General features: G+C 38.2%; 1 protein-coding gene across 8 annotated transcripts in view; it reads left to right on the forward strand.

The window, feature by feature from the left end:
• The first annotated feature begins 4,285 nt into the window (after window positions 1-4,285).
• Window positions 4,286-16,173, forward strand: part of VPS13B (vacuolar protein sorting 13 homolog B) — an 870,718-nt gene continuing 858,830 nt past the window's right edge. For 4 of the 8 annotated variants that reach the window (XM_037999868.2, XM_073018246.1, XM_037999863.2 and 1 more), the window contains exons 1-2: window positions 4,286-5,754; window positions 6,178-6,353. In XM_037999868.2, coding sequence (XP_037855796.2) covers window positions 6,207-6,353 — 147 coding nt within the window. In that variant the 5' untranslated portion in view covers window positions 4,286-5,754; window positions 6,178-6,206. Of the gene's footprint in view, window positions 5,755-5,862; window positions 5,885-6,177; window positions 6,354-16,173 lie in introns of those variants that run through there. The other 4 variants (XM_073018243.1, XM_073018244.1, XR_005240849.2 and 1 more) reach the window with 4 other exon arrangements.

Below are 16,173 nucleotides of genomic sequence, written 5' to 3' on the forward strand. Positions count from 1 at the left end.
TATAATGCAATTATTCCAAAATCTGAAAATATTTGAAATCTGAAACACTTCTGGTCCCAAGCATTTTGGATAAAGAATACCCAATTGGTACAAACAAGGCTGCAAAATAGTGTTAAACATTATCTCCTTGTGCGTACAGGCAAGTTTTTTTTTTTTTTGAGACAGAGTCTTGCTCTGTCACCCAGGTTGGAGTGCACTGATGTGATCTCCACTCACTGCAACCTCCGCCTCCTGGGTTCAAGCAATTCTCCTGCCTCAGCTTCCCAAGTAGCTGGACTACAGGCGTGCACCACCACACCTGGCTAATTTATATATATATTTTAGTAGACATGGAGTTTCACTGTATGTTGGCCAGGCTGGTCTCGAACTTCTGACTTCAGGTGATCCGCCTGCCTCGGCCTCCCAAAGTGCTGCGATTACAGGTGTGAGCCACTGTGCCTGGCCTGCAAGTTTCTATAATACTTATAAGTAGAATTGTTGGGTCATAGGGCATATGCAGCTTCAACTCTGCTAGATATTGCTTAATTCCTCTCCACTGTGTTGTTCTCAGTAACAGTGTACTAAGTTCCTATCATACAACTCATTAACATTATACATTAAAAATACTGTCAATCTGATAGGTATGGAATAGGTCATTATTGTTTTAAATTGAATTCCCGATTAGTGAAGCTGAACATGTTTTTTGTGATTATTATACTTTTGGGTTTCCTCTTCTATGAATTGATCAGTTTTCTATTGGATTTGTTCATTAATTTGTAGTTTATTATAAAATGAGTTCTTTTTCTCTGTTGAATAATGAACATTTCATCATCTTCATCCAGCTTGTGGCTTGTATTTTGACATGTTCTTTGATGAACAAGCTTTTTTAATTTTAATGTATAAACTTACTAAGCTTTTCTTTGAAAGTTTGTCCTTTTTATGTCTTTGTGCCTTACCTTACTTAAGAAATCCTTCCTCTCTGAGGCATAACAATTTTTGTCCTATAATTTCTCTAAAAATTAAAAAAACATATTGAATTTTTAATCCATTTTGAGTTTATATTTGTGTTTTTTGTGAACAGAGGTAGATTTACTCTACCATCACTTGTATAAGCTCTTTCCAAGGCTCTGGGAGAAGCCCAAGTAATGTTCATATGGGTTGTGTTTTTATAAAATTTTCAAAAGTAATTTATTTTGGAATTTCCTTAGGAATCCCCAAATTATAAGTTTTTGGCCTCATAAAACTTGGACTTCTTTCCTACATCTGAGGTAGGAATCTAATTTTAATCTTTCTCCATATGGGTAGTAATTGTTCCTAGTATCAATTATTGAAATATGCACTCTTTGCCATTGATTTGTAATGCTGCTCTGTCATATATAAAGATGCCATGTTTGAAGCGGTTACTTTTTGGGCTCTTTATTCAGTTATATTGGTATGTTTGTCTATCCCTCAGATTTGTTTTGATGTAGTAGAGATTTCTAGGACTCTTTCTGTCTTCCAAAAGGGTCTTAAACTAGGTCATTCCATTGATGATTTATTTTAGTGAAAATTACAGTTTTCTGATTTTGCTTGAAAGGCTTAGGTCAGTGGGAAAAAAATACACTGTTATCTGTAACTGGTAACTCCTCTCTTAAACCTTGCCTGATTTTCTCACATAGTTCTAAATGATTTTTTACAGTGTCCCACGGCACTTTTTACATAATCCAGTTAATCATATGATATTTTAATAGGTCATTTATATCTGTGATTCCAATGAAACTGAGCTCCTTCAATGTGGGCATGCCCAAGTGACGGTATGATGTATAACACATAGTGGGCATTCAAAGAATGTCTGAGTTAATGAGTAAATTCAGAATATTAAACTAACATAAATAACTTGAGCCAATCATGATTATTAGTTTCTTGCCAACTGGACTTATGAACTATACTGTGCCTAATTTTCATAGTGAGATAATATCTACGTGACTTGGATATTTGTTTACACTTAACTCTGAGGGTATATTAAGAATGTTTACCTGCTGTAACTCTTTAGGAAGCCAGTCAGAAGCGTACTGTACAGCTGCTTAATGTGTATGACTTTAAATCCAGAAAACTTTGTTGTTCTATTGATTGTAGAAATTAATGGTTTTTCTTTTTTCCTTCTCAAAAGGGGAGAAGTAAAGTCAGAAGACTTTGGTTGATTACAATTTTAACGTTTCTGAAATAACAAAGTTGAATTAAGGTCAGCTTATGTCTAGTATATGAATTGTTTAAAATAATACTTCCTGCTGAGACAGATAACCCTCCAAATCTCAGTAAGTTTAACAGTAGTTTATTTCTCAATCGTGGAAAATCCTAATGGATGTCACTTATCAGCAGTTGTTTCTCTAGGCAATGACTCATAGACTCAATCTCCTAGTTTTTGTCCTTAACCTCTCCTTGGACCTTGGAGTCCTCTGCACATTTTTATCCTGCTTGGTGATGGAGAAAGACTAAGGCTGTCATGTGGGAGGCTTTTATGAGCCAGGCCTGTGCCTACATCACTTCTATTCACATTCAGGTGGTCAGAACTCAGTTACTTGACAACACCTGGCTGTTAGACAGCCTGAATAATAATTTAGCTCTGTGTACACAAGGAAAAGGTAAGCAGATTTCCTGAATAATTGTTAAAGTAAATCACTGTCATAACCTATTAGGTACCACATAATATGCGAGGTGTTAGGGATACAGGTCCCTGTAGTTGAAGATCCCATACATATACCACACATAACAGAAAACTAAACAAAAAAACAAGCCTTCCTCTACCTTTTTCAATCTTCTAATCTTGCAGCTAGAAAATGTAAGCAGGGAGATGGAAATAAATAAGAAAATTAAAAACAGAAATGAAGAAACAATGGTTAATAACCTGAAGTGGAAAACACTATGCTTAGATGGGTTTGCTGGTGAGTAATACCAAACATTTAAGGAAGAAATTATACCAATTCTCTATAATCTCTTCCAGAAAATAGAAGCAAAGGAATACTTCCTAACTTATTCATGAGCCCATCCTTACTATAATACCAAAATCAGATAAAGACATTATAAGAAAACCAAACCAGTATTTCTCATGAACATAGATGCAAAAATCTTCAACAAAATACCAGCAGATTAAATCCAACAATGTATAAGAGGAAGTACAAGCCTTGACCAAGTGGGACTTATCCCAAGTATGCAAGGCCGGTTAAATATTCAACAATCAATTATTGTGATCAATCACATTAACAGGCTAATGAAGAAAAATCACATGTTCATATCAATAGATGCAGAAAAAGCATTTGACAAAATCTAACACCTATGTTATGATAGTAACTCTCAGCGAGCTTTAGTTTGCTAAAGAACATCTACAAAAACCCTACAGCTAATAACATACTTAATGGTGAGGAACTTGAAGGTTTCCTGTTAAGATCAAGAACAAGGCCTGCCTCTACAGAACCAACCTGCCTCAAAGTCTTGAGAACACTTAAACAATATTTGTGGGGGGAAGAAAAATCTTACAATACAAAGACATAATAGATTTGGAAAAGACTTGCCATTTGACATTTAAAAAAATGAGCAATGAAACTATTAGTGAAAAGGAATTAAATTTATCTTAACTGCTTATGGTAAAGGGCACAGTGGAATACAGGTTGAAAACTACAAATTTTTTGAAACTTAAACCAAAACACAGTGCCCAGATAATTTTCCCAAGCCAGTAATTTGTCCATTTTTTGTTGGTTCCAGGAGAAAAATGGCATATGAGAACAAAAAATGTTTAGCATTCCATATGTCATTTGTTCAAATATCTTAGTCACATTTCCACTCCTATATTTGGCCAATTTATCTTAATATAGTGTTTTTATTTAATAGATCACCATAAGAGAAAACTAGGCCCTTTTTCTCTAGAAAAATGACAAGACGTGGAGCTACTGTTGTAGACTGCTGAGAGGTTCTATACAATTAGTGGAACCTTTTCTTTATGTTAAAACCTCTAAGTCATGGCTTTGACCTGTGTTTCAGATGAAGCAGATAACTAAAAAAGAAAAATTCATTTGTATAATTTGGCAAGTTTTGATAATACTCAAATATTTGAGTTATTAAGGCATTCTTGTGAAGGAACAGCGTTCTTGTGAAGGAACTGGCAATTAGCTGCTGCCTCTTTTGGGGAAACTTATTTCCTTATTTTCAATAACAAAATAAATCTAAACACCTTGGCATCCTCAGGCCTCTTTTCTGTTGCAGTTACTGAAGCTCTTTCAAGAAATGGTAATTTTGAATTCCAGGAAAGAGCTTTAGGCATGGGTGGTTATTTAATAACTTTTTAAAAAAAGTCTAGTTTCTCTTTTTTTGTTTTGTTTTTCGACAGTCTCACTCTGTCGCCCAGGCTGGAGTGCAGTCGTGTGATCACGGCTCACTGCAGCTTCCACCTCTGGGGCTCAAGTGATCCTCCCACCTCCGCCTCCTTAGTAGCAGGGACTACAGTACAGGCACGGTGCTCAGCTTATTTTTGTATTACTAATATTTTTGTAGAGACGGGTTTTTTCCATGTTGGCCAGACTGGTCTCAAGCAATTTGGAGGCCTTGGCCTCCCAAAGTGCTGGGATTACAGGTGTGCATCACCGCGCCTGACCAGGAGTCTAGTTGCAAAATGCAGTGGTAGGTGTTTTTTTCAGCGCTAACCAAAAATAAGACAAGCTGGGCAAAACTTGGGCAGCATGTCCTATGCGATTCCTTTAAGCCCAGTATATATTTTCCGAGTCAATGTTTGAGTTTCTTGACTTTGTTAGCTTGCAAGCTATTATACGGAAAGGCAATATTTTATACACTCATTACAGCCTAATAAAACCAACACCGACCCTTACAACTCTGAATTCATTACTTATCAGTTATATTCACTTTGTCTCTAGAACTCTCAATTCCATCTTCATTTTGGTTATTGCCGCAGCTTCCCTAAATCTCACGTCAGACTGCAATCCTATGGTTCCCCGCAATATTTTGACCATCCCTCCCCCAGCCCTCATCAGCAAACTAGGGAGTACTTCACCATTGCTTTGTGAAAGTAACAATGCGAGAGCTTGTTTATACGTTTGGCCAAAACGCGTCCTTCAACAGTGTACGTCCTAATCCCTTCATTTATCTTCCCACATCCACCCCCCTTCCAGCAAATAAACCTCGGAACTCAGTTGAAATCTGTCACTTACTTCGCTCCTCCTACCAGCGGCCTATTGCTTCTGCCCTCCCCAGTGAACCCAACCTAGTTCCTCTTCCCAGTCCTCCCATTTCTCAAGAAAGACAACCACCTCTGTTTTTTTCAGGGCTTTAAGTGCTAGGTGTGGTTTCTTCCTCCGCATCCAACCAGCGATCCTCCGTGCCTCCCCACCCAGGACGGACCTCCACCTCGGGAACCGCCGACCGCGCAGCGGCCCCAGGACCCGCAGCCACCCTCTCCCCGCAGCACTACTTCCGGATCTCGGGTGTTTCCCCTTTACGGTTCCCTCCACCCCCTCAGACACCTCCTAGATCTTTATACTAACTAGCAGGGTCGCAGCTGGGACCCTGGCTAGCCGAACGCAACAGTTCTTCTCCACGAAGACGCGCAGAGTAGCTTCTTCAGCCTGAGAAATCCGGTCCGGCTGCGTAGAGTGGCGGCCGTGGAGGGACACTTTGTTTTGAACACCAAGTAGGGCACACCCGGAAGTGGCGCGGTACAGGAGTAGCGCTGCCGCCGGGGGTGGGTGCCAGGGACCTGGAGGTGGAGGGGACGCGGCGATACTCTGGCGTGTGAGCGGGGAGTGGAGTGCTGGGGAGCGGGAGCGGGAGCGGGAGCGGGAGGGGGGGCCTTCTAGCTTTTCGTTCTATGGTGGCAGATCCGGCTGGGTTCCGGGAAGCGAGGGCCTCGCGGAGTGACTGGGTTGGTGAAGGGCTACTGCGGCCGAAGGGGAGTCCGCCTCACTTCATTCTTGCACTCTGAGGGACCCGCTCTCTTCTGGTCACTACATCTTCCTCCCTTACTTCGCTTGGCAAGGGGTGTTGTACTTGTGAGGAAGTCGCAGCTGGAGCTGGGAGTCCTCTTGAGTTTTCTCTGCTTCTAAGAGGAGGCGAACGGCCGCTTTGGTGGGGACTTACTGCTTTTGGCCTGAGATAACTAACGCTCTTTCCTTCACTATACTGCCGACTTACAACGTTTCTGTCTACTCCTTTCAGCTTCCGACTTTGACTCCTTACCTTAAAAGATGCTGGAGTCATACGTAACTCCAATTTTAATGAGCTATGTGAATCGCTACATCAAGAACTTAAAGCCGTCGGATCTACAGCTTTCACTATGGGGTGGAGACGTGGTACTTAGCAAGCTCGAATTAAAGTTGGATGTGCTGGAACAGGTAAGCTATGTAGCTGTCGTGAACTGGAAACAGTTTTCAACTTGTTTAGACAGTAATCTGTTGTATCCTACGTCTTGACTTTGTGCTATAAAAACGAAACTTTTCTACTGATGTATTTTGAACTACCCTGAAACAAGGGGGGCTTATTTTACATTATTTTCTTTTTTTTTTTTTGAGATGGAGTCTTGCTCTGTCGCCTAGACTGGAGTGCAGCCGCGTGATCTCGGCTCACTGCAACCTCCACCTCTGGGGCTCAGGCAGTTCTCCTGCCGTAGCCTCCCTAAGAGCTGGAATTACATGTGTGCACCACCACGCCTGGCTAATTTTTGTATTTTTAGTAGAGACGGGGTTTCACCATGTTGGCCAGGCTGGTTTCGAACTCCTGACCTCAGGTGATCCGCCTGCCTCGGTCTCCCAAACTGCTGGGATTATAGGCGTGAGCCACTACGCCCGACCTGCATTATTTTTAAAAATAGTTTGTTCCCAGGTGACGGTATATTAGAATGGGATTACTTAAAGTTGCCTTGACAGAAAGACAATTTCATTGTTCATGTCAGAATTGTTCTATTTAGTCAATTTTCAAGCATTATGAATGTGCTAATTTATGTTGTCAAAATTCTGTATAAGCCTGGAAAATATTACATTCTCATTCTCCTTTTTGGGCAGTGGAAGGGTTTGAAAGCCATCAGGAAGTGTGGCTGGCTGGTGGGGGTTGAGGAAAAAAAGATTAAAAAAAAAAAAAAAAGCAGGTTCAGATCATGAGGAAAGATGACATTTCCCACAGCATCCTCAGAGTGTTGAGTAGATACATTGAGAATGGCAGTAAAATTGGAAACTTCTTAATCGTTTTAGTTTCTTTTAACATGAGATTGGTCTGATGCAAAAGAACTCTAACTTCAAAGATCAAATATTCATTAATTCATTTATTACATTTATTAGTAACATATGCCAAGAAATTCTGTTAGGCTTGAGGATCTGTGCGAGCTCAGAAGAATCAGAGACCAAATGATTTTTAGGAGATAAGGGAAGACTTAATCTGACAGTGATAGTTATTGGTAATTTTTAGGTATAGTCCACAGCCTCTTTTATTACTCTTTTATTAAGTCAGTCTAGACTTAACACTAAGAAATAATACTCCTGGCTGCTTCTTTTTCCTGTTTCCAAGGTTAGTTGAGTGGCTTAATATTTTCATTTTCTTTTTTTTTGATGAGCACAAATCTCAAGTAGAACAGCTCAGTTTTTTTTTTTTTTTTGAGACGGAGTCTCGCTCTGTTGCCCAAACTGGAGTGCAGTGGCGCCATCTCGGCTCACTGCAAGCTGCACCTCCGGGTTCACGCTGTTCTCCTGCCTCAGCCTCCTGAGTAGCTGGGACTACAGGCGCCCGCCACCACGCCCTGCTAATTTTTTGTATTTTTAGTAGAGACGGGGTTTCACCGTGTTAGCCAGGATGGTGTCGATCTCCTGACCTCATGATCCGCCTGCCTCAGCCTCCCAAAGTGCTGGGATTACAGGCGTGAGCCACCGCGCCCGGCCAACAGCTCAATTTTAAAATGTTTTACACCTGTGTAACTACTGTCCAGTAAAAAAATAGAATGTTTCCAGCACCCCAAAAGGCTCACCTGTTTTACTTTTAGTAAGTACTCCAGGCTGGGCGCAGTGGCTCATGCCTGTATTCCCAGCACTTTGGGAGGCCAGAGCGGTCAGGAGTTCGAGACCAGCCTGGCCAACATGGTGAAACCATGTCTCTACTAAAAATACAAAAAATTAGCTGGGCGTGGTGGCATGCACCTGTAATCCCAGCTACTCGGGAGACTGAGGCAGGAGAATTGCTTCAATCCGGGAGGGGAAGGTTGCAGTGAGCCAAGATCATGCCACTGGGCTCCAGCCTGGGCGACAGAGTGAGACTCCATCTGGGGTGGGGGGACGTACTCCCCATTCCTAAAAGAGGTGACTGGTAATCTGACTTCTGTCAACACAGATAAGTTGTACCTGGTTTTGAACCTCAAAAAAATTGGAATCACTTGTGTTTGGCTTTTTTCTTTCAACCTTTCTAAGATTAACCCCTGTTGTTAGAAGAGTTTGTTTTTCGTATTGTCAGTACTATTCCATTGCATAAAGATTCCACAATTTACTTACACATTCTCCTTTTGATGGACACTTGGTTTTTTAATATTTGTGGCTGGTGAAGAAAGCTTCCATGAACATTCCAGTACATCTGTCTTGGTAAGATAAGTATTAATATCTCTTAGGCACATACCTAGAAGGTAGGGCCTGTGTTTAGCCTGTGTTTTCATTTCATATTGCCAGATAGTCTTCCAAAGTGGTTATATCAATTCCAGTCTCACCAACAACTTATGAGCATTCCAGGTATTTCACATTTTTGCTACTACTTGGTATGTTTGTTATTTTCATGTTAGCCTTTCCAGTGGGTGTGTAGTGATATCTCATTGTAATTTTAACTTCTATTTTCCTCATGACTAATGATGTTTTTATATTCTTATTGGCCATTTAGCTATCTTTTTTTGTGTGTGAAGTCTAAGTCTTTTTTCCTTTTGTAAAGATTGAATTTTCTGTCTTATTGATGTATAGGAAATCTTTTTTTTTTTGAGATGGAGTCTCACTCTGTCGCCCAGGCTGGAGTGCAGTGGCGTGATCTAGGCTCACTGCAAGCTCCACCTCCTGGGTTCATGCCATTCTCCTGCCTCAGCCTCCCGAATAGCTGGGACTACAGGCACCCACTACCATGCCCAGCTAATTTTTTGTATTTTTAGTAGTGATGGAGTTTCACCATGTTAGCCAGGATGTTTTCGATCCTTTGACCTTGTGGTCCGCCTGCCTCGGCCTCCCAAAGTGCTGGGATTACAGGTGTGAGCCACCATGCCCGGCCAGGAATTCTTTATGTATTTTGGAAATGAGTCCTTTGCCAGATAGATGTTTTGCAGTATTTACTTTCAGTTTGTGGCTTTTATCTTTACTCATAAAGGTGTCTTGATGAATAAAAGTTAATAATCTTACTGAAGTCCAGTTTATCAATCTTTTCCCTTGTGGTTAGGGTTTTTCTTGTCTTGTTTAAGAAATCTTTGCTTAAACCAACAATATATATTCTTTTATATTTCTTTTAGGAGCTTTATTAAATTCCATGATTCATCTCAAATTTGTTTTTCTGCATATGTGTAATAGAGGTAAAGATTAATTTATTTCCATTGATAGTTGATCTATACCATTTGTTGAACTCTTCTTTCCTTACTCAATTACAGTAAGCCTTTGCTGTAAATCAGGTTGCCATATGTGTGTGGATTTGTTTCTGAACTCTTTATTCTATTGAGTGGTCTGTTTGTCTATTCTTATGTCACTCCATATGGTTAGTGTAGCTTTTATAATAAGACTTGGTATCTCAGTGTAATTAGTACAACTTTGTTCTTTTCTCCTTCAAGATTTTCGTAACCATTTTAGGTCCTTTGTATTTCCGCATATATTTTATTTTATTTTATTTATTTTTTTGAGACACAGTCTCGCTTTGTAGCCCAGGCTGGAGTGCAGTAGTGCGATCTCGGCTCACTGCAACCTCCACCTCCCTGTGGAGCAGTTCTCCTGCTGCAGCCTCCCTAGTAGCTGGGATTACAGGTGTGCACCACCATGCCTGGCTAATTTTTGTATTTTTAGTAGAGATGGGGTTTCACCATGTTGGCCAGGATGGTGTCGATCTCCTGAGCTCAGGTGATCCACCCGCCTTGGCCTCTCAAAGTGCTGGGATTACAGGCATGAGCCACCATGCCCAGCCTATCATATACATTTTAATTTCAACTTGTAACTTTTATAATTAATTTCTAAAAAGAAAAGCTGTTAGTGCTTTTGCTGAGATTACATTGAATCTATAGATCAATTTTGGATGAATTAACATATTGAGTTGACATAGTTTTGAGTTTTTCAATTCATGTACAGAGCATTGGTTTCCATAGTTTTAGGCCTTTAATTTCTCTCAGCAATGTTTTGAACTTTTTAGAGAAATTTTGCATGTATTTAATTAAATTTTACCTCTTTTTATTGATGGTTAAGTAGCATTTTAAAAACCTGTTTTCTGGCTAAGTGTGGTGGCTTTTACTTGTAATCAGTCACAGCACTTTGGGAGGCCAAGGTGGGTGGATCACTTGAGGTCAGGAGTTTGAGATCAGCCTGGCCGATATGGCAAAACCTCGTCTCTACTAAAATTACAAAAATTAGCCAGGTGTGGTGGCTGATGCATGTAATCCCAGCTACTTGGGACACTGAGGCACGAGAATCACTTGAACTGGGAAGGTGGAGGTTGCAGTGAGCCGAGATCGCGCCACTGGACTCCAGCCTGGGCGACAGAGTGAGACTCTGTCTCAAAAAGCAAACACAAAAAAACCTCTATTTTTAAATAATTTGTTACCAGTACAGGGAAATAAAATTGATTTTAGTATGTTGACCTATCCAGTGACCCAACTTGTCTAACAGTTTTTGGTAGGCTCTTTTGGATTGTCCATGTTCAATCATGTCATCTGCAAATAATGACAGTTTTACATCTTCCTATCCAATACTTGTATCTTTTATTTCGTTTTATTTCATTAGTGCACTGGGCTAGGACCTTTTATGTAATGTGGAGTAGAGGTCATAAGAATAGACATCCTTTTTTGTTTCCAATTTCCGGGGGAAAGTATTCAGTGTTTTACTATTAAGTATGTTGTTAGCTATAAATAACCTTTATTGAGTTGAGAGTCTCTTGTATTACTACTTTTCCAATGAGTTTTAAAAATCGTAAATGAATGCTGAATTTTATCAAATATTACATTTAATGAGTTGATACATGATTTTTCTCTTTTGTTTTATTAATGTGGTAAATTACATTGTTTTCAAATCTTAACCTTGCATTCCTGGAATAAACCTGATTATATATTATCTTTTTTACATATTGTTGGATTCAATTTGTTAAATTTTGATTGATTTTGTTGTGTATTTGCTTATAAGCGATACTAGCCTGTGATTTTCCTTTCTTGGAATGTTGTTTCCTGGTTTTGAATGTCATATATATGTGTGTGTGTGTGTATATGTATATATAGGCCTTATTGATTTATTTGTGAGGTATTCCCTCTTTTTATAATCTCTGACAGTTTAAGATCAATGTTAGTAGTTTTTTTAAAATTGCGATAGAATATATATAATACAACATTTATCATCTTAACTTTTTTTTTTTTTGAGACAGAGTTTCACTCTTGTTGCCCGGGCTGGAGTGTAATGGTGCGATCTTGGCTTACTGCAACCTCTGCTTCCTGGGTTCAAACAATTTTCCTGCCTCAGCCTCCCGAGTAGCTGGGATTACAGGCGCCCACCACAATGCCTGGCTAATTTTTTGTATTTTTAGTAGAGATTGGGTTTCACCATGTTGGCCGGGCTGGTCTCAAACTCCTGATCTCAGGTGATCCACCTACCTTGGCCTCCCAAAGTGCTGGGATTACAGGCATGAGATCATGCCTGGCCCGTTTTAACCATTTTTAAATGTACAATTCTGTGATATTACTTATGTTTACATTGTTGTGCAGCCGTCACTGCTACTTATCTCTAGAATATTTTTGTCTTCCCAAACTGAAATTTGGGAAGTACCCATTAGACACTAACTCCCTATTTTCCCCTCTTCCCAGCCCCTTGCAACCACTATTCTACTTTATGACTGTATGAATTTGACTATTTTAAGTACCTCATATAAGTGGACTCATTCAATGTTCTTTTGTTATTGGCATATTTCACTTAGCACAATGTCTAAAAAAGCTTATTCATGTTGTAGCATATGCCACTATGTCCTTTGTTTTTAAGTCTAAATAATCTATTAGATGTACATGCCACATTTTGTTCATTCATTTATTCACTGATAGATAGTTGGGTTGCTTTCATCTTTTGGCTATAATGCTGATATGAAGGTAGGTGTACAAATATACCTGAGACTGTGCTTTTAATTTATTTGGGTATACACCCAGAAATGGAATTGCTAGATCATATGATAATTCTGCGTTTAATTTTTTGAGGAATTACCATACTGTTTTCCACAGTGATTGCGTTGTTTTACATTCCTACCAGCAATGTGCAAAGGTTCGAAGTGCTCCATGTCCTCACTAACACTTGTTGTCTTACTTTTTTTTTTTTATATAGCTAACCTAATGGGTATGAAATGATATCTCAATGTGGTTTTAATTTGCATTTCTCTGATGATTAGTGATGTTGAGCCTCTTTTCTCATGTACTTATTAGCTATGTTTGTCTTCTTTGGAGAAATGCCTATTTGAGTCCTTTGCCCAATTTTGAATTGGGTTCTTTGTTTTTTGTTGTTGTTGAGTTATAGGAGTTCTGTATGTATTGTGGATATCAATCCCTTATCAGATACATGATTTGCAGATATTTTCTCACATGCTGTCAGTGGCATCTTACTCTATAATAGCATCCTTTGATACAGCAAAGTTTTAAATTTTGATGGAGTCCAACTTAGCTATTTTTCTCATTCATTGTCTGGATTTTTGCTGTCATACCCAATCATTGTCAAATCTAATGTCATGAAGCTTTTCTCCTGTGTTTTCTTCTAATTTTTTTGCTCTTACATAGTATAAGGTAGTGTTGCAACCTCTCTCTCTCTTTTTAAAATGTGGATATTCAGTTTTCCCAACACCATTTGTTGGTATCTGTACTTTCACACTAAATGGTCTTGACACCCTTCTCAAAAATCATTTGACCATAGATGTGAGGGTTTATTTCTGGGCTCTCAATACTATTCCATTGATTTATATGTCTGCCTTTATGACACTATCACACTGTTTGCATTATTGTAGCATTGTAGTGAGTTTCAGAATCAGGAAGTGTGAGATAACCAACTTCTCAGTTTTTTAAGGAAAAATTAAACATGAAGTCATTTGGGTTATGATGTAAAGTTATAAACTGCTGATTTAATTTAAGACGTGTAGGATCATTTAGACTTTTATTTCTGCTGTTGTCAGTTTTGGTGAATTGTATCTTTCAAGGAATTTCCCTATTTTTTGAAAATTCGGGATCAGCAACTGTGTCCTGGGCCTGCTTTTGTAAATACAGTTTTATTGAAACATAGCTACTCATTTTATTGTCTGTGGCTGGTTTTGCCCTAAAACAGCAGAATTAAGTAGCTAGGACAGAGACTGCGTGGCTTGCAAAAGCCTAAAGTATTTACTGTCTCCATCTGTACTGAAAAAGCTTGCTGCCCTGCTCTAAATTGTTATATGTAAGGAATAAAGTTGGGTTTTTTGTTGTTTACTTTTTTTTTTTTAATTTTTATTTTTTGAGACAAAGTCTCACTCTGTTGCACAGGCTGGAGTGCAATGGCATGATCACAGCTCACTGTAGTCTTGACCTCTCAGGCTCAAGCTGTCTTCCCACCTCTGCCTCCTCTGATTGCCAGTGCCACCATTTCCGAATGATTTTTATATTTTTTGTAGAGACAAGGTCTCGCGATGTTTCCCAGGCTAGTCTCAAACTCCTGGGCTCAAATGACCTTCCAACTTCAGCCTCCCAAAGTGTTGGGATTACAGACATGAGCGCCTTATGCCCAGGCTGGTGTTTATTATAAAGCTGCCTGACTTAAAAAAATTTATCTGTAGGATCTGCAGTGATATCTTCTTTTCATGCCTGATGCTGGTAATTTGTATTTTTTTCATCAATATTGCTGGGTCTTACTAATTTTATTAATATTTTCAAAGAACTAATTTTTGTTTTCGTTGATTCTTTTTTGAATTGTACTTGTGCTTTGTCATTTATTTTTGTTCTTATTTTTATAATTTCTTTCACTTTTTTTGGATTCCATTTACTTTTCTTTTTTCTAGTTTCCTGAGTTGGAAACTTAAGTCATTGCTTTTTTTCAATCTTTTTCTACTGAAATATGTATATGTAATGCTGTAATTTTTTTCTATAGCCATATATTTAGCAGTATCACGTGGGATTTCATGTTGTCTTTTCATTAAGTTAAAAAAATTTTATAATTTCCATTTTGATTTCTTTGATTATTGGGTTATTATTTGGCTTACTTAGAAGTATATTGCTTAATTTCCAAACATTTAGGAATTTATTAATTATCTTTCTGTTACTGATTTCTATTTAATTCCACTGTAGTCAGCAGCACATTATCTGTACGATTTTGCTTATTAAAATGTATAAATTAATACATAGTCTGTTTCTGTATAAGTGTTTAATGTGCAATTGATAAAAAGTGCATATTCTGCACTTGTTGCTGTAGCGTTCTGTAAATATCACTTACCAGAAATTGGTCATTAGAGTTCTTCAAATCTTGTAAATCCGTATGACTTTTCATTGTTTGCTTATTCTGTCAGCTACTAGATGTTGAGGTATGTCTGCAGATATAGCCATAGCTGGAGGTGTAACCTCCAGTTATGATTGTGGATTTGTCTATTTCTCATTTTTAGTTTTGTCAGTTTTCACTTTATATATCTTAAAGTTATGTTATTAAGTGTATACATATTTAGTATCATGACATCTCATTGTTTAATATACTTGAAACAAATCATTCTGAGAAGTGTCCCTCTTTTTTTATTTTTCTTATTGTAGTCCCTCTTTTTCCTTGTTTTGGGTTGGATTTGATTTTGTTTTTCTACTCTCAAGGTGGACATTTAGGTTATTGATTTGAGATCTCTTTCTCTCTTTCTTCTTTTCTTTTTCTTTCTGGACGAGGCCCAGGCTAGAGTGCAGTGTTGATCATTGCTCACTGCAGCTTCGACCACATGGGCTCAGGTGATTCTCTTACCTCAGCCTCCCAAGTAGCTAGGACCACATACCTGTACTATCACGCCTGGCTACTTTAAAAAAAAAATTATTTGTAGAGGCAAGGTCTTGTATGTTGCCCAGGCTGGCTTTTTTTCCTGTTGCAGACATTTACAGCTGTGCATTTCTTTAGCTGCATCCCATAAATTTTGGTATATTGTGTTTTCATTTTTACCCAGATCAATTATTTTCTGACTTCTCTTGATATGAATATGTATTTTTGCAGTTGCTGTAGTTATTGGATGGAGTCATTAGAGATGTATAGATGTCAGGTATAACTGGTTGATAATGTTGTTCAAACCTTCTCTGTCCTTGTTCACTTTCTATCCAGTTATTCTGTCCACTATTGTAAGTGAGATATTGTAGTCTCTGCTGTTGTTGTTGTTGAATTATCTGTTTGTTCTTTCAGTTTTCTTAGTTTTTGCTATATGTATTTCAAGGGTTTGTTGCTATGTTCATGGTTTATATCTTCTGCATGAAGGGACTCTTTTATCCTTGTAAAATGTCGCATTTTGTTTTTAGTAACTTAAAAAAAGTCTCTTTTGTCTGATATTATTATAATTGTTACAGCTTTCTGCTGTTACTATTTGCATATCTTTTTCTTTTCAACTCATTTATGTTTTGGAATCTAAAATGTGTTTGTTTTAAAGAGCATATAGTTATATCTTGTTACGTTTTAAAATTCAGCCTGATAATCTTTGCCTTTTAAAAATTGACATATAATAATTATATATGTTTATAGGGCACAGAGTGATACTTTGATACATGTATATAATGTGTAATGATCAAATCAAGGTAGTTAGCATATTCATCATCTCAGACGTATATCATTTCTTCATATTGGGAACAATCAAAATCCTCTCTTCTAGCTGTTTGAAAATCTACAGTAAATTATTGTTAACTGTAGTCACTCTACAGTGCTATAGAACACTAGAACTTATATCTCTCATCCAACTGTAATTTTTTTTGTAGTTCTTTTTTGATTTTTGATTTTAATTTTAGTGTGTACTTGGTAG

This window comes from Chlorocebus sabaeus, chromosome 8 (genome assembly GCF_047675955.1).
Source record: "Chlorocebus sabaeus isolate Y175 chromosome 8, mChlSab1.0.hap1, whole genome shotgun sequence".
NCBI classification, from domain to species: domain Eukaryota; kingdom Metazoa; phylum Chordata; class Mammalia; order Primates; family Cercopithecidae; genus Chlorocebus; species Chlorocebus sabaeus.